Source organism: Vidua chalybeata, chromosome 5 (assembly GCF_026979565.1).
Source record: "Vidua chalybeata isolate OUT-0048 chromosome 5, bVidCha1 merged haplotype, whole genome shotgun sequence".
NCBI classification, from domain to species: Eukaryota; Metazoa; Chordata; class Aves; order Passeriformes; family Viduidae; genus Vidua; species Vidua chalybeata.
This window is the reverse complement of record NC_071534.1, coordinates 20,502,092-20,520,330: the sequence shown is the minus strand read 5'-3', so window position 1 is coordinate 20,520,330 and position 18,239 is coordinate 20,502,092. Positions and strand designations below refer to the sequence as shown.

The window sequence follows — 18,239 nt, the reverse complement described above, 5'->3', positions numbered from 1 at the left end:
ATGGAAAAAAACACAGAGCTGGGGTGAATGAATGAATGAATGAATGAATGAATGAATGAATGAACGGTCTCATGGCCTTCTGGGCATGGGTGTACTCACTGGCAAGGTGGCAGGGCTGATCTGACCCATTCTAGACCTTGTTCCTTCAAAGCATTGCAGGGTCCACCTTGCCTGAGCTGAGCCTCACCTGCAGGAAGTCCCTGGTCAGGCATTCATGGTGTGATGGGTGGCACCAGCTACAGACCCTGCCTGCCACTGTGCATCTTAGCCCCAAGGGATTTGGCTGAGGAGACTCTTCAGGTGGCAGGCTGAAAGGCTGAATCATAGAAAAGTTTTCTTGGAGATCTGGCTACACATTTCTGGTCCCCCCTCCCTCCCTCTCTCCTTTCCTCACCTTTAGTAAGTGTGACAAAGTCACTTCCAATCTGCCAGCATCTCACCTCAAGGAACAAGAACATGCACAAACACAACCGCTACACTTCCTGAGAACACATTTTTATCTGCCTCCTCAGAAGTAAGTAAAAAATGGGAAGAAGGCTGGGCTCTGACCTGACAGAGTATTGCATTTACTAGGATATATATAGCTCTTGCTCTGGGCCTGTCACAGGACCAAAGAGGCCTGTAGGGATGTGTATGATTATGTATTCCACCCTTTGCCAAAAGAAGTGTCTGGTACACATCAAACCACAGGAGAAAATATGTGAATGCAAATGAAACTCAAACCAGAAGGTCCTATATGGGCACCTCGTCTTGCTGTTTTGCCTATCCTTCTACTTTTGCAGGAGTCCCCTCAGTCCAAAGATGATAAACAAAACCCCATGTACCTCTTTGACTTGGACTGAGACCCCAAAAGGCATCTCCCTGTCCTTAGGATTCTATCCTTCTAGATCTTTCACTCAAGCTTACAAGTCTCCAGTCCTTGCTCATGTCTTCCCTTCTCCCTCAAATTTATGAGCAATTGCCCCTTGTCTTTCCACCTCTGACCTGAATCTCAGGCCTTTCTCATCACACACAGGTCTTCCAAATATGCATGTCCAGCTTAACTCTGGAACTCCCACTCATTCCAATATTAGGAAGCACAAGTGTCCAATCAACAGTTTACTATCCCTCCCACACTGTGCTTCCTGGCCTTCAGCTCTTGGGAGAGAAAAGAGAAATGTCATAGGGAAAACAGTGCTTACCAAGTACTTGATAGAAGAATGTGCTAAAAAATTTCATAAGATAAAGGGATTAGATCTCCCTTAAGAGAACTCCAACATTAACCCAGCCTTCCTCCATATAAATGAGTACTTGAAGCCTACTCCTACAACCCATTGTATTGTCCTGGGAGGTTTGGTTTTTTTTTGGTTTTTGTTTTGTTTTGTTTTGTTTTTGTAATCTCCAAAGAATCCTTTTTTTTATTTGCTGAAAGCTTTTCCAGCAAAAGGGAGAGGATAGCCATAATTAGAAGTGTTCGAGCAGTTAATATTTTAAGGTAATGGTTCTTCGCAAAGGAAACAAATACAAGATTGCCAAGGATTACCCAGGGAAGTTTCAGAGCTGAGTTAAACTTTGTACCTGTCAATTTCAGGCCAGTGTCTTTTCCATCACATAATTCAGCAATAACCAGAGCTAGAAGGAATGGGTTGGGAGAGAAAAACAGATTTAAGTGCAAAACAACCAAGGAAAAAAGTTTAATACCACTGAAAAAATATATATATACAAAAGTTCTTGGAGTTTGTTTGGTTTTGTTACATAAAGCACCATTAATTCCAGAGTACATCACAACTCAGCCTACTACACTTTCCAGAAAGCACCCAATACTCCTGAAATCTGATTTAGCACCAAGGGAATGCCATCTTGTTTAGCACCAGAAGCCTGTTAAACACACCCTTTGGTTCCCCTGCCCTCCTCTCTCATGTGCATCAGGCACCCTCTGGCTGCTCATGGATAGCACAGGAGACCTGTCACCAGCATTCAATCACCAAATAGGAAAGGAGAAAGAAGGAAGCTTGTTTATGGAGATATTCAGTGTTAGAGAGGCTTGCTTCTCTTCGGGGAGGCATGGGGCACTATACACTATACATTGACTATATTTGGGTTTGTAGCCTTTTGAGGAAGAGAGAAAGGGATTCGGTCCCAAGCATTGCTTCCAGCTTTCTGCTTCCTCTGCTGTCTGAAATCCTGTCTTTGAACAATTCCAAAGGGGAGGAATTGACCTCCCCTTTGACTTGACCTGCTAAGGGGGAGGAAGAAACCCACAGTCTCCTTTAGTTTCTATGATCCCTTCATCACATTTCCTGGTGAAAAAATCAGCCTTGCCTTAGTGAAACCTTGTTTTTATACCCATTGCCTCATTGACAGTGGTGGGGAGGATCCAGACAAAGTTCCTGGAACTCACTGTAGTCTTTACAGCTTCTTTGGGAAAGCATGGAGAGTAAGTAAGCAGGATAAGAGAGAAAATGCCCTGCAATTTTTTCAAGGTCAGTTTTAATATTTAGCCTTTGTCCCTGTTCCTTTGCTATCCTGGGCTGTGTGTACCAGACATAATCTTGTATAATGATGCACATTTCTTCTGGGAAAGCCCTGGTACTCCCAGGTGCTATAGGCAGAGACCGTGGCTCATCAATGAGACAGCAGAACCTGGATAAGTCCAAAGATTTCTTGACCAGTGATGAGCAGAGGAGAAATACTTGTGTTTCTCCTGCTTGTCCTGCCCTGATACTCAAAAAGGAGACAAGTTCTGGCACTGATGTTTATGGGAGGGAGCATCATGACATGTGGAAGTAGGTTTCCTAAAGTCCTGAGCCAGCCTCACCTGTTCCCCCCAGGACTGCAGCATCCCCTCCAGAGGGATGCAAATGGGAGCAGTGTGAGACCAATATAAATAGTACTAGAAAACCCTACCACTGGCATTCCTTTCTCACTGCGACATGTCCAACCTGACAAAAAGAGTGAGGGTTTGTTTTAGCCACATGCTTTTCTCAGTTACTCTGATGAGATTGCCAGAAAAGGGCATGGAGTATATGGCAGGGAAGCTTTTAACCCTTGGGCAAGGTGCTGTTGTCTCACCTCTATCTCTGTTCCATCACAGAGGTAAAGAAGTGGCAGCCTGTCCACGTTTGGAATTGATTTAACTGCAATTCCCCTGCAGCCTTGAGCTCAGGCCCTGAAATAGTGGTCCTTCAATACCAGCGTGGGAGAACCACCTTCAGGAGAACAATGAAATGGCACCTCTGCCACAGGAGAGCAGATTCCGGTTCACTCTCTTGGACTAGCTTCCCATAGCTGACGAGCCAAGACTGAGTAGCACCCCAGGGGAGTGTGGGAGGGGGTTTTCAAGGTCTTCCCTCTCTGTCTCTCATTCTGTACTGGTGATCCCTAGTGGGAACAGAATGGTCGCCTCTACTGAATCATGGGCAGAGGCCCATGAAGGGTCTGGCCAGGTGTCTGACCCTTCATCCGTTTGAAGAGCTAGAGTTGGCACAGAGGACAATCCCACCAGGTCTAGGTTTGGTGGCGAGCCTGGACTCTGTGACACAGAAGAGTGTCTATGGAAAGCCAGTTTAGAAGGCCAACAGTTCTCTTTTTGGAAAGGCAATATCCTCTCCCAGTGCTCCTACATCTTCCTTGTGCTACAGGAAACCATCAGACCCCAGTCTGCTCTCCAGACTACAGATATCAGAGGTGACATTAACACCTTGTTTCAGGCTGCAAAACTGGTATGTCTAGTTGGGATGGAGAGGAGCCAGGAGGTACCTTAGCAGTGGAGACTTTATAGCCCTGTCCACAGGAGTCCTTTGTGTATGAAGCCCCAAGGAAGGACACAGGCCCAGGAGCAGCATTTTAGCTTTCCTCTTGCTCTAGAACCCTAATGCCAGAGGCAGCTTGCTGGCAGATTGAGAAGAAGCCAATAACCTAAGCTGGGGTTATGAGGTGAGGGTTAAGAGGTGGTAGTGCCATGATGTAAAGTGGACAGATACAGGTCTGGCTACAAGAGAGCGTGAGGTGGGAGCCAGTGTGGCAAGTTTCACACTCAGTGCCTGAGATTTGACAGGCCCATTTCCAGGTGATTTGCAGTGGTTACGGGCAGTAAAGAGAGAGAGAGAGAGAGAGAGAGAGAGAGAGAGAGCGGGAAAAAGGAAAAGGCCTAAGAGGCCCTAAGGAAGAGGAGTTATTCAATGCTGGGCTTGACCAAGTACCCGCTGAAGGTGATGTACACATCAACATCATCACTGTAAATGGCATTCTCCCGCTCCCGCTTGTAGAGCCTCACCCAGATCTCATCATTTTCCTGGAGCTCCAGCATGAGGCTCTGGCTCTGCATGATGCTGCGGTCGCTGGGTTGGGCATACAGGATGACCGCCTCTTCTTCATTGTGCATGATGTGCATGTAGGTCTCCTTGAAGTTCCAGGTGTGGACATTGAGGCTGAAATAGTAAAGTCCACCCACTGAGCAGTAGAACTTGCCATTGAACATGTCGAAGTGGCTGTAGAGGTTGACGAAGACAGTGTCAAAGATCAAGACCTGGAAGCCCTCGCTGCTGTGCAGTGCTTTCTTGCGACCGACAGAGAATGCAGCGTACTGATGCTTGCAGGGGTCTCCCGCTGTGCCCATCTGTCCTTTACTGCCTTTCTGGCCCTGGGCTCCCCGCTCGCCTCGTGGTCCTTCTTTGCCCCATTTCCCGGGCATCCCAGGCTCTCCCCGGTCTCCTTTCTCTCCTACAGGAGGAAGCAGAGGACACAACTCCTGTGTGATACCAGAAGACGTGGAAGTGGCGGTGAGAAAGCCTAATGAGGAGGCAGAGGATTGCACAAGAATGGGGCAATGCCAAAAGAAGGAACACTTCTGAGGGCCACAATACCACTGCTCTTCATGGGAAAGGAACTAGCAGAACTCTGGGAGTGACTGGAGTCTCTTCCCCAGTGAATCCCCTGCTCACCAAATGATACGGCTCTGCTGGAGGCACCAGGATGTCTCCCTAGGAGACTTCAGCCTCAGAGGGAGCCCAGCAGTCCAAAATACCACTGACCTCTTCTACCTCCCCCGTACACCTTTACCTCCAGCACAGCCTTGCCCTCCATGCACCTCTCCTATGACCCAATTTTCCATATAGGATCAACACTGGTCTTGCTGTAGGCTGGAGGAGGGGAAGAACTGCTAACATCTGTGGGGGAATATGATTAGGGAGGGACAACAGGGTGGGTCACAGGGAAAAAATCCAAGCTGGACTGGGTAGATGGAGCACTGCAACTTAGAGGGATGATGCTTCCCCAATACTGGCATGCTTTGAGCATCTCGTATAATTAATAATGCAGTTCTAAAGTGGGGTGTGTGCACTGCCCATCACACACTTGGGCAGGCATCAATACATAGAGAGACCAGCACCAGAATGTACTTTGTGTATACAGAGAAGAAATGGGACTCAGAGCAGCCTCCAGCACTGACAGCATTCAAAATCTGTATCTTGTTCTTTTTCTTCTTTCCATCCCCTGCATGGTATTAAGGCCTCCCTACAACACCCCACTCTAGTCTAGGCCTTTATCTGCCCTTCTGAACTTTGATGGATTGCAGCTACTTCCAGGCAGGGCAGGGGAGGGACAGCATCCGCCCAGTTAGCCCAGACGAACCACAGAGCAACAAGAAGCGTGTGGCAGCGTCCAGCTGGGAACAGGCTTTTGCCCACAGCAAAGGCTAAAAGGGGAGTCCTGAAGGGAGGAGCTGGTCGAAAATAGGGAACCTTTTCCCATTAGCCAAGCCAGCCACTCCAGGGTGGAATGAGCTGGGGGGTTACTGCCAGTTTGACCTGGAGGTGCTTGCAAGTAACTGCTGCTTCCCTTTGCTCCAGCTCCCAAATGCACAGACCCACAGAGCTGGAGAAGGTTCCCCACAATCTCCCTGGGTGCCAATGCCCTCCAAACATGCTTATTTTGTAGTTGATAAGGAGTGTTCCTTCCCTCAGGCACTACAGGGCTCTGTAAATCTGAGACAAGGAATGTGTCCTTCCAGCTTGGCAAGAGGCTGTCAGTGCCACTCCTGTGTTAGCAAGGAGGAAGAGTTAGTAGCAGGCAGCATGCTGAGACACAGAATCACAGCAGAGAAAGCACTGACTTCCATCTCCCCAGGTTTCTCCTCATCACAGCACAAAACACCTAAACCCTGGGCACTGTGTGTGTGGTCACTTATCCTCCAGGATGGCTCCCGGTGGTCTGTTAGCACAACCAGCATGCCAGCAATCCAGCTGTCACCTCCACTGCAATGCCATCAGTCCCTGAGCTGGCCTTGGCACCCCAGGGCAGACTTACCCTTCAGAATGGTGATGTTGATATAGGGACGGACCTCTGGCACTGGGTAGGGAAAGTGGTGGTGGCTGGGAGGGACTGGTGGGGTATCTGTGGAAGAGTCCAGTGAGTCACAACAGCGCTTGCAAGCACCAGGGCCCGGTTCTGTGAGGTTGGGTTCATCAGCAGGTGCCCCAAACACAATAAGAGGGAGAAAAAGGAAGGTCAGGGATGTGCGCAGGTAGGTTATGTCCATGGTGACCTGGGAAGATACGAGGAAGTGCCAAGAGTGAGGTATAAGAAGGGGGAGGACATAAGGGATGGATCAGAGATCATGATAAAACATCTTTCTGTGGTTGGAGCCAGGGGTGAGATGAAATGGCATTGTCCTGTGGAGGGAGCTTACATGCTTGTTCAAGGCTGCAATCTGAGCAGCAACCGCATGGCCCAAGAGGATGCCCCACGCCCTTCTGCCCAGGCCAGTGGAGACTCAGTGCTGACCCTGGGACAAGGCTTGATGCTGACTAGGCAAACCATTTAAACCACTAGAATATTCAGTCCCCAGGCTGGGATAGAGGAAGGAGACAGAATCATAGAATTCTGAAGATTGAAAAAGACTTCTAGGGTCATTGAGTCCAACCTCAACAGCTCTTTAGCAAAAGCATGCTTTGGTAGGCTGCTCAATCTGTGGGAAGCGCTGTAAAAAAAATCTCCAGCTCTCCTATCACTGCGTATCAGCTCTTTATAGGAATCTAACCCCAAAATCCCCATGTCCCAGAAGATATGCCTCTTCTCCTGTGGGCTGGGAACTTAACTTCAGCCCCCTTCTCTCCCCCGCCAAAACCCACCCGTCCCGGCAGCTCGGTCCCCTCCCACCCATGCCCAGTGGGTTCTCAGGCAAGCCCCAGCACCTTCCCAAGGGGACGGCCGGCTCCCCAGCGCAGCCTTTGGGCGGACCAGAGGGGAGCTGCTTCGCTGCCGAGGGTGAAGGACGTGAAGCTCCGCAGCTTGCAGAGAAGTATGCTTACGAAAGACAGACACGCCAAGCAGCTGAGAAAGCCCTGTCGCAGCCTGTGCCCCCCATCCTGCTGCCTGCCCCCGGCACAGCGCAGCTGCTCACCCCGGGGGCCGAAGGCTCCCCTCTCCGCTTCCCAGCCCCTGCTCGCCGGCTCCCCTGTGCCCGCAGGGCAGGCCCCCGCGTCCATGGCTTTAAGGAAGCCGGCTCTTGGCACAGGCACTGCTCAGCGCTGGCTGGGTGCGCAAGCTAGGCTTGGACCGGCTCCCTCCCCTCTCCTCTCCCTCCTTCTCTCTCCCTGGCTTTGGGTGCTCTCCATCCTAAATCGGCTTGGGTTTCAGCGTCTTTTTAACTCTTTCCTAGGAAGTGCCTTTTCCTTGTACATGTTGTTAGTTTGGTTTTATTCTCTGCCTTTTCACTTCCAGCCAGCAAAAAATGCAAGCAGCACAGACTGTGCCCTGTGCAAGGGGTGGACAGCAGCAGGATCATGTCCCACCCTTGGCATCTCAGGATGCATAAGGTAAGGTGCATTGGTGCAAGAGACAGACTTTCCTTCAGGCAGGATGCTACAGAATTCTGCCCTCAGTCCTTTGTGCTAGTCCCTTGTCCCATGGCCATGCTTGGCCATGCTCTCTCCCCATCTGTGCCTGACCCCCTCATAGTCCCTAAACTTCATCTTTCATTCTCTCCTGCATTGTTTTTTCTGCACATCACTGTGGCTTCTTGCCCCAGGCATGATATTTCTAGCAGGAGCAGCTGCCAACTGGGAGAGGCATCAGTTTTTTCCCTCTCTGGTCATCCCCTCTGCCTGGGCAGAGCCCCAAGCCTTGTGCTCCAGCACGTGTCATCCCTTGGTCACATCCCATGTTTAGGTCCCAGGCCGAGCTTTTTGGATGGGAGGGGTGTGCCTGGTCTGAAGCAGAGCCTGGCTGCTGGGAGCAGCCTGCTAGCAAAACTGGGGATCTGGAAACAAACCCTGGCTGTGGCCATTGTCCCCACCTTGGCGCCAAGTTGACAAGCTTGTGCCTTTGGGGTAAGCACAATGTGGATGCACCAGAGTATTGGAATGAAGGGCATTTTGGAGGGGAGAAGAATGCAGGGTAGGAGAGATGGGAGATTTTTCTCACACTGCAGAGTCGGTTGGGAAGAGGATTAGAAGATTCTTTCCTGCACCAAAACTGACCCGGGTATTTATACCCTGGGTATGTGTGGGGTGGGGGGGTGGGGTGTGTGCACATACAGATCTTTGAGAGGCAGAAGGAAGGATGGACAATATCTCTGTTCTGCAGGGGACAGAAATGCCAAATCAGCGCTGTGCCTCCTGCAATTTCCAAGTGGAACTGCAGAAGGCTTCAAGGTTTCTGAGGGGAATCAGGTTTTGAGCGTGTCTACGTGTGCTGGGACTTTTTTTTCCTGTTTCCCTTCTCCCATTTGTTTGGTTTAGGAATGGGAGGCCCTGCTTCCCAGAGAGTCGATGGCGTTTGGCAGGACCCCAGAACCACTGGAGGAGCAAGCGGAAAACTCTGGGAAAATATGCACTGTGAGCTGAGGGGGAAGGGAGGAATGGGGGCTGGGAGGCCTGGAGATATTCTCAGGCTGCCTGTCAGCCTGGAGCTCAATGAACATGGAGTGAACATGCCTTCCAGCTGGGGCAGGAAGAGGACGGAGAAATGCACTGCTGAGTGCATAAGCTCCTGAGCAGGCTCCAGCACCGACGTGCAATGAAATCCATTGCAAGTTGCCCACGTTTGCCCGTGCCTCAGTTTCCCCTTTTGGGAAATGAGGTGGGGGAAGGTTAGGGCAATACTTCTTGCTAACAGAGACTTACCAGCTGACAGAAGAGGGGTTTTGTGATGAGTTGTGTTGTCTACTCCTGGCTCCTGCTGCTGGCAGTTTGGGCAGCTGACAGTACTATTAAAGGCAAGAAGATTTTCTGGGGTGCATGAAAACTTGGAAACTGATATGGAAGACAAAGTTCCTCTCTGTCCCAAAAAAGCTTCTGCAGTGCCTTTCTCAGGTTTTCCTGCCTTGCTCATTTCCAAACGTGACATTACTCACTTGGGGTTCTTGGCCTTATGCCTGGTCTCTTCCACCTTTCCAAAGGAAACAGGTAGCAGGGAGGCCATTGTCCTCATTTCCGTCCCACATTTCCATCTGCACTCCTGAGCTGCTCGCAGACAAGCAGATGTTCTTCATGGGGGGCCTCATCAGCTGGGGCCTTTGCCTGTGTTTCATCTGACTGCAAGAACAGCTGACAATGGGGAGCAAGCAGGACTTTGTATTTAATGTCTCAGCTGGGCTGAATAGGGACCTGCCAGGAGCCAGCAAACAAAGACATGCTCTGGTGGCATTGCCCAGCTGGGCAGAAGTTTATGCCAGTAAAGACACTTGTGCTAGGGTAATATTGCCCTGCTCCCCAAAGGGAACAGTGTGTACCAGTGTGTACCAGCAATATTTTGCCAGGGCAGTCACATTTACAGGAGATTTTGAGAATTCTATCCAGTAAACCTGTGCCAGCCATGCTTTAAAGTGCAGTCCAAGCCTGAGAGCACTTTGTGTGCCCAACAATCTTTGCTCTCCCTCATCACACACTTTGCCTTGGAGGCAGCCGAGGCAAGCACACCCACCACAACACTAGCAAAGTAGGGGGACAAAGACTGTCTCTACCTCAGTGGCTGCATCCATCCTATTACCCCCCTCTAGCACAGGTATGGAGAAGGAAATTGATGCCTTCTCTCCTCTCTAGCCCCTGTGTACAGCTCAGATCCATTGTGACACATGTGGATCATCTGCCCTGTTGCACATACACAGCACACATCGCGCACAAACACTGGCCCTTCACAGCTCCTCCCTCATCAAACCTCCAGAGTGAAGGGGTATCATCAAGAGCCAGAGGAAGAGCCACTTCTCTTCCCCTTCCTCACTGCTGCTTCTCCCCCACCACAGCTGCCTTTCCTTCCCCATGCTGCCCACTCCTCTGCCCCTAATCTTCTAGAGCATCACAAGCCGGGAGGGGAAGCGGAGCACCTCTTACCTCCACTCCCCTCCGCAGGGGTCCCGCGCTGAGTTATCTGTATCCTGTATCCTCAGCTGCTCCTGGTTAGCAGCGCGGGAGGGAGGGCCGGCAGGGCCCAGCTGACTCCAGCCAGATGCTCGCCAAGTGCTCTTATGTAATTACTGTCTTTTCCATCCTGCCTCCAAGGCCTTTGTGAGTGCCTCCCCTCCTGCTCTGGCCCGTGTCAGGCTTGGCTCTCCCTCCCTCTCTCCCTTCTTCCCTCCCTTCCTCCCTCCCTTCTTCCACCCACCCAGCATCACAATTTGCTCAGTTCAACAGCTGATTCCTCCTGGAAGCAAAGTTCAGGCTTTTGGCTACTGCTGTTACTACCCTTAGAGAGAGAGCTCACACGTGTTTCAAGAGCTGGGAAGGGATCAGCAGCACTGCTCTGCACTTGCCTCCTCTCCATCACAGCCTGGCTGCTCCTGGGTACCTTTGCCTTGCCCTTCCGTAGTGCCTGTAAATGGGGAGGGGTACACCCGAGACATTAAAAGGTGGCAATGTGGTTTTTTGCTTCAGTAATTTGTGGTGCCCTCAGGTTATCCTCTAATAGCAGCTGTCACTCTGCTGTACTAGGATCGCTGATCATCTCTGGCCAGGCAGCAGAAGAGGCTGGGAAGAATAGATGACCTTTAAAGGTCCTTTCAAGCCCAAACTATTCTGTGATTCTATGATTTGATGAATCTTTTCTAATCTGTGGACTCCATGCCTGTGCACAGGGCTTGTGCAACAGTCAGCCCTTGTTACTCAAGAGCACCAGCATGGTTCAAAATTACTGGCCCAGAATACTTTCTATGTCTCTAAGGATGGGCAGACTATTAGATGTCAGCTGCAGGCTACATTTCTCTTTAGACTTCTGCCCATGTGGGGCCTGGACCAAGCAGAAATGACACGTTCCCTGGCTTTATGCAGGCTGCTGCTGAGTTTGAAGGCACTTCTGCCAGCAGGGATTTCTGCTGTGTGCTGCTTGGCGGCCTGGCCTGTCTCACACAGAGATCAAGGCCTGGCAAAGGCTTTTTTTTTTTTTTTTTTTTTTTCTTTCTGCTGTGCATTGCTGAAATGCCACGTGGCTGAGGAGCAGCTGGAAGAGCTGTTCACCTGCACTCATTGCTTGAGCAAAGCTGTTGCTAGACTTGGCAGTCTCCAATATTGAGCATAAAAGTGTGAGCTTGTCTTCTACTTCCCAGTGCCCCCACACCAGTCCTTGTGTGACACAGCTGAGCAGGGAGGGAATCAGACACTGGCTCACAAGCTGCATCAGCTGGAGATGCCTCACAGCATCACTCAGGCTGTCCCTCTCTCCATCTGCAGCTTTTCCAATTTGAGTGTCCCCTCTCTTACCCTCGCATTGTGCCTCTGCCTGTGAGTCCAAGGCACTGTGCTGGTATCCACCCCAAACTCTGGCATATAATTACAAGGACTATCCCTACTGCAACCAGGATGAGTTTGTGGCCATGTGAACATCTAGATCCAGCAGCCTGACTGGGTGGGAGATACCAGGTGACATTGTAACCTGTTTGAACCAGTTCTTAAAAATAACCTTCAGGCAAGCCTGCTGCCTTCTGCTTCTCTGTATCTGCATGCACCTGAAGGCCCCCTCTTCCCATCCACTCCAGTGTAGACCCAGAAAATTTTACTCCTTTGCCATCCTCTCCTACACACGCTCCTACACCTGCTCATATCACTTATCAACAGTAGATCACTACTCAGGGCATATCAGTTCTCACAAGGAGTGCTGAGAAAGGTGCTCAGCAGTTTGGGTGAGAAAACTTTCTTCAGAGATAGCCATGAGCTTTCTCACCAAAGAAACAAAAACTTTGTGGAGGGGGGATGGGGTGGTGGGGCATGAGTGGACAGTTGTATGGGCAAGGAAGCTGGTGTTTAGAGCTCACAAACTCTTGGATCTGCGAGGGGTGCTTTCCACTACGGGAACCAGACTGACATGACAGAATTATAGAATCACAGGGTGGTTTGGGTTGGAAATGGCCTTCAAGATCATCTAATTCCAAGCCCCCTGCCATGGACATGTTCCAGTAGATCAGATTGCTCAAAGCCTGGCCTTGACTGCTGCCAGGGATGGGGCAGCCACAGTGTCTTTGGGCAACCTGTGCCAGTGCCCCACCACCCTCACAGTAAGCAATTTCTTCCTAATAGCTAATCTAACCCTGACCTCCTTCATTTTAAAGCCATTTCCCTTTGTCCTATCACTATATGCCCGTTTGAAAAGTCCCTCTCCAGCTTTCCTGTAATCTCCTGTTAGGTGCTGGAAGGGACTATAAGATCTCCATGAAGCCTTCTCTTCTCCAGGCTAACAACCCCAATTGTCTCAACTTGTCTTCATAGGTCAGATGCTCCAGCCCTCTGATTATCTTCATCGCTGTCGTCTCGGACCTGCTCCAACAGGTCCATGTCTTTCATATACTGGGGGTCCCAGACCTAGATGCAGCACTCCAGATGGAGTATCACCAAAGAGGAGTAGAGGGGCAGAATCACCTCGCTCGACTTTCTGGCCACGTTTCTTTTGATGCAGCCCAGAACACGAGTGTCTCTTTGTGTGTGCGAGTGCACACCTCTCATGCCTGCACAGGTCCCTCTGGATGTCTGACACGCGGGGGGTTAGCACGGAGAGGCTCCACTGCCGCTTGGCAGCACAGTCCTTACCCCGGTGAGAAGGGCAGGAGCCCGGTCGCGATCCCCGGCTCGCCGCTGCCGGCCGGTGTCCGATCCCCCCCTGCAGGACGCGCCGCGCAGCGTCCGCATCCCCCGCGTCCCCCGCCCCGCGTCCCCCGCGCCGCTCGGCGCCACCCCCGCCCTGCCCCTCCCGCCCCGCTGCGTGTCCCTCGGAGGTGTCCTGCGTGCCCGAGAGCAAGGCAGGACCGGGATGGGCTCTCGCGTCCCTTCCGCCCGCAGCTCCGCAGCCGCTCCGGCTCCAGAGCACCGCGGGGAGCCGCGGCGGGGCACTGCCTCCCCAGGCACTGTTTGCCAGTCGAGGCATCCGTATTCCCGTGCCCCGCAGCCCTGTTTGTCATGTAGAGAAGGCTGCTGTGCTGCAGCCCAGGCACGTGTCCTTGCCCGGCTGCACTGACGCACTGGGTATGCGCGTGTGTCTGTTTGTGCGTGACGTGCTGAGTGTGAGATCTGCGTGAGCCGGCTGCGTGGTGTGTAGCGTTTGCATAGTTTATGCTTGGGAAGGCAAAGAACAGCAATTTTTCATGAGCAAATATTTGCATATTTTCCACTCGTTCGAGCAGATAAAGCATTTCAATTCTCTGTCGGATCCTCAGGAGAGCTAGGAGCATCTTCTTTTTATAAAGGTGTTTCCCCTTTTTGTATTCCCCTGTCTCTTTTCTCTAGAGGCTACTCTGTTACAACAATGCTTCCTGCCCCCTCCACACACCCCCTTGTTCCACAGCCCTGTACAACAGCAGAAAGCAGAACATAGCCTGGACAGTTTTGCTGTTGCTTGATCTGAGCTGCTGTGATTCCCTGCTGATGACAAATACAGCGGCTCCCTAACAACAGCTTCAAATGACATTATGTGTGGGCTGTGTTGGTAACAGCCTGGAAACATACCCTCGGTTCTCCACACTGGAACCCCTCTGCCATCACCATTTGCCACCCTTCCAGTTTTCCTCCTGAAGATCCACTGCAGGGCAGAAAGGTCACACTGAGTGGGTCAGCAGCTGCTCCAGACCAGTGTTGTGTGGTTGGGTTTGGGGTATGTGCGTGTGTGTGTGGAGGGCCCTTGGCAAGGAGCAGCTGCCTTCTCCCAGCCTGAGCCTGTGTGCATTAAGGTGAATGTGCCATGTTCTTGGTGTTCGAGCTTAGGCTGAGTGGTACACGCAGGTCTGGGTGTGTGGGCACCGGTGTGGTGGCCCCATATGGTCTCATGCACACATATATGTGCTTGAATCTGTGCATGGCATGAATATATCTGTGTGTTTACACACATCCACATACACACACATGCAATCATGCAATAAACACTCATTTGCATGCATGCTTACACAGCACACACAATGCCTGCCTCTCTCTGCTTATGTGTGCTCTGACATGTGTGCACAAACTCTCTGACAGAATGGGTTCCCCGTGTCTCTATCACCCCATCTGTAATCACACATTTGCTGGGAAGAGGATTGCACAATGCTGCTGAAATCATTGCAGCCCTTTCTAGTCTTGCAGCTCTGATCACTACGTGACAAGAATGAAACCTTTTGTGCAACACAGGGCTTGATGGAGCCCTTATCTCTGTGTCTCTGCACCCAGAATAGAAAAGATCTTTTCCATAGCTGACTGGAGCAAATCCCCCCTGAACACATCCAGACTTTCATTTAGCACATGGTCCCCATGGCCTCTGGGTTGCCCAGAGTCAACCACAGCATCGTTAAGGAGAGGGATCACAAGGGCAGTCAGATTAATGCCATTACCACAGAAAACTCTGGGGATTCACCAACAGGGAGACAGTGCCGAGGAAAGAGCAGGGGTCAGGAGGCAGCAACCTCCTGATCATCATTCCAAATGCCTGTTCCTATGAAAACCAGCCTTTAAGTCAGTGGTGATAGTTTGAAGAATTTTGTGGCATTTGTTTTCTCTTCATGAATTTTGGACAAGAAATACCTTTTCCTTCCCCTCCCCCCGTCTTATTTTCTGTTAATCTTCAATTTTTATTTCTCCAATTTGTCACTGCAAAACAGGATACAGCCTAAGGGGGCGAAGAAAACACAAGACAGAAAAATGTGATACTTGTGTCTCTTTTCTTTTAAGCTCCTATTTAATCTAAAGATTTTTATTTTTTTTTTCCAGATCTCTCTGGAACACATTTTGTTTGCCCCAGCATGCTGCCCTGCAGAGCTGCCTTGATGGGAGCTCAGATTCCGTGTGTCAAAATGATGTCTCCTTGGCACACTTGCTTGGTGCTGGCATTGCAGTGCTCGGGCTCTTAAGGAATGTTGGTATTTTAAGAAGCCAGCCAGTCGAAGGAGTTTCTTGAATGGTGATTTGCAGCAGATGGAGCTGCAAAGGCATTTGAAATGAAGTCTTAGCTCAGTTTGGAGTTGAAGGAGACTGTCTCTGTTAAGTGTGTTGGCAGCTGGGGAACTCCCCCCATCTCCCCACGGCGGCTGGGCTGCTACTCCATGGATAAGGAAACCCATCCTCTATCTGCCCCCCATCCTCCCGAGCTGCTTCCTGCAAGGTCCTTGATCACAGTCACATGCCTTCTTCAGCGCCTGGTCATCAACCATGAGCAGTGCTACAAGCTCCTCAGATAATACAAGCTCTGCTCTGTCCTACTAGGATTGCTCTGCCAGAGGAGTCCAGCGTTCACCTGGCTCTGCTCTTCTCTGCAAGAGAAGCAACACAGACTGGAGTTTAAAGTGCTGTGCTGTCCATCTATCTGACCATTTGGTAGTCAGCCCTTTAAATCTTTCCACCACTTGTTGCCCCTTATAGAGGCAGAAGTTTTGGCAGTCCATCCTTATTCTGCCAGGATTTCTTGGTTGTGTTTCATCCACTGGATGTTGCAGGAGCTCCCCATGAAACTAAAACAGAGGCTTTTTTTAGTCCAACAAACTTTATCCCACGCCCATGAATAGTTTGGCTGCTTTTCTGACTGGGGCCCATGGTGTGGGAAGCTGATGCCTTGATTGAAGGAGAAAAAGATGTAAAGACAGCAGAAGATAGAAACTGGCTACAAAGCTCTTTCTTTTCCCCATGAGCTGAGCCTGCACTCCTGGGTGTCTGACTGCCCGTGCTCAGGGGAGCACTGTAAGGGCAGCTGAGCAGTTCCTGTGTGGTCTGGCAGGCAGCTCAGCTCCCAAGGCTGAGCCTGCAGGCATGGACAACTTGGCACCAGTGTCCCAGGCTTAAAGAGGAAACATGAGGATGGAGGATTTCAGGGAGACGATCTTTGTCGTGGAGGTGATGGCAGTACCAGTGACTGAGAGCACAGCTGAATATGTTTTGGTTGGTTGTGTCTGCAGTCCCTGCCTACCCTTCCTCTGCTCTCTAACCTGGCTAGGAGAACCTGTCCGTTCACCTGACACCCTGTGACAGTCCTTTTCCAAAGTCAGGTGTCCTGCACTGCAGTTCTGAGGCCTGCCAGGCCTTCACATCTTCTCACATTGCCTTTGCATGACCTTGACTCTTGCTTCCTCATAAAGTGGTTCTGTTCCCACGATCCTCAGCTGCTGCAGCTTGTTCTGCTTCCCAGTCCAGGTCTTTTGGCTTCTGTCCCAGCACACCCAACCCCATGCCACCCCTTTCCTTCTCTTACTTTTTCTCAAGTGACCTGTGAGACATCTTTCCATTACCCAGCCAGCTCCCATAATTGACCCTCCACAAGTCACCTCCTGCAACATCTTCTGACCTCAGGAGGCATGTATCCTTCTGGTGGGTCCCTCCTTCCCATTTCTCAAAATTGTTTGTAAAGAAAACTGCCCAAAGGGCTGTGGTATGAGGGTCATTTCGGTGGCTGTAACTTAGCAATAGCATTTGTGGAGAAGTTAAAAGTGTGGGGACAGACATTTTAGCAGAGCTGCAGGAATAAAGCCAAAGTGGAGAGGGAGACCTTCATCCCACCCACCATTGTACAGTGCTGCTCCTCTAGCCTGGACACTCAGATGGGCCCATCCACATCTTCCTTCCAACAAGCAGTGTGCAGAAGTAAGCACTCATCCAACTCCACAGCAGCACGCTTGCTCTCCAACTCTTATCCAAGCACTCATATCTGCACTTAAACATCCTGCAATTACATAAACACACTCCCTCATCTGTGTTAGTGTACACTGACACACATGCATACCCCCATAGGTACCCCTGCACATATGTGCACACCCCCAGCAGATGAGCATCAGTGCCCAGGACTGGCACCAGCCTCCCACCAGCCCTGACTCCTTGGTCTCTGATCCTCTTCAGCCATCCCAAACATGCACAGTCCAGGGAACAAAGTTTTGCTTAAAACTACCTTTGTGTACATGCAGACGCATCATTTGTTCACCAAATACTCTACCACTTCCCACAGGATAAGTCGGTTCCTAGTATTGCTCAGACTCTTTACAACCACAGCACTCACACACTGGAGATCCCCTGACCTCTGTCTGCTTCCTGCCCCCGTCCTGTACTGAGAGATGCCTTCACCTCCTGTATCAGCCAAACATGACTCCGTACAGAGATCGACTCAACTCAAAGACATTGTGTATTCTCAGGAGAGCCAAATCTATAGCACCCCGTCCCCTAAACACATAGAATGGTTTTGCCCCCCTGGCCTTCTAAGTCCACAGACTTTTTCTTTATTTATAATAAAGCTTAAGGAGAAGAAAGGAAATGCTGCCTCCAACTCATGTCTCATTGTCTTCTTCTCTATACTTGTTGCACCTCCCACCAGGGTGCAGAGGCACCAGGAGAACCCTGAGGTATGCGAGGTGCAGGAAAGAAATGTTCCAATTTTTTCTCCCAGGTAAGTCTCGTCATCCTGCCCAGAGTCCATAAGAGCTCTGAAAAGAAAGAGGAGGTTTTGAGCAGTAAGTGGTCTCTAGCCATGACCAGCACAGGCAGGAAATCTGTCCCAAAGACTTTTTGAAGAACTAGAGAGGGGCCAGCCATGCATGCAACTGGCTGGTATGTCTTTGCTGTAGACATTTCTCCTTCCTGTTCATCTTTTAAGGTAGACCACTTCTCATGTTTATAAGTCAAGGCACTGGGTTGCCTACATGTGGTATATGCCATCTGGGGACTTCCTCAAGGTGCCACCATGAGATGGCAGCCTATGCCCTCCAAAGCTGGATCATCTAAGGGCAGATCATTGCTCTAGGGCTGACCTTGCTTCTCTGTACTCTAAGTGCCCATCACCTCTTCAGCTCTCCCTAAATGCTGTTGCTAGGTGAAAAATCGTTTGCTCCTGGTGGCAAA

The 18,239-nt window shown here is 50.6% G+C and overlaps 1 protein-coding gene across 3 annotated transcripts; it reads right to left on the bottom strand.

Annotated features, from left to right (window-relative positions):
* Positions 1 to 1,462: 1,462 nt before the first annotated feature.
* On the bottom strand, positions 1,463 to 10,389 carry C1QTNF6 (C1q and TNF related 6). 3 transcript variants are annotated; one of them, XM_053942469.1, is made up of 4 exons: positions 9,105 to 9,187; positions 6,286 to 6,523; positions 4,256 to 4,701; positions 1,463 to 1,611 (listed from the first exon to the last, which is right to left on the bottom strand). In XM_053942469.1, exons 2-4 carry the CDS (start codon positions 6,515 to 6,517, stop codon positions 1,567 to 1,569), a joined length of 723 nt encoding a protein of 240 aa, XP_053798444.1. In that variant the 5' UTR covers positions 6,518 to 6,523; positions 9,105 to 9,187; the 3' UTR covers positions 1,463 to 1,566. The 3 variants fall into 3 exon arrangements, with proteins under 3 accessions (XP_053798444.1, XP_053798442.1, XP_053798441.1); XM_053942467.1 differs by lacking the exons at positions 1,463 to 1,611; positions 9,105 to 9,187 and adding an exon at positions 10,311 to 10,389 and having other exon boundaries at positions 1,650 to 4,701; XM_053942466.1 differs by lacking the exon at positions 1,463 to 1,611 and having other exon boundaries at positions 1,650 to 4,701.
* Positions 10,390 to 18,239: the final 7,850 nt, after the last annotated feature.

Excerpts from the sequence above, each read along its gene's own strand:
- C1QTNF6 (XM_053942467.1), bottom strand. The coding sequence starts at position 6,517 with ATGGACATAACCTACCTGCGCACATCCCTGACCTTCCTTTTTCTCCCT. Across the intron at positions 4,702-6,285 it reads CAACATCACCATTCTGAAGG|GAGAGAAAGGAGACCGGGGA; the intron begins GTAAGTCTGCCC and ends TTCCTCCTGTAG.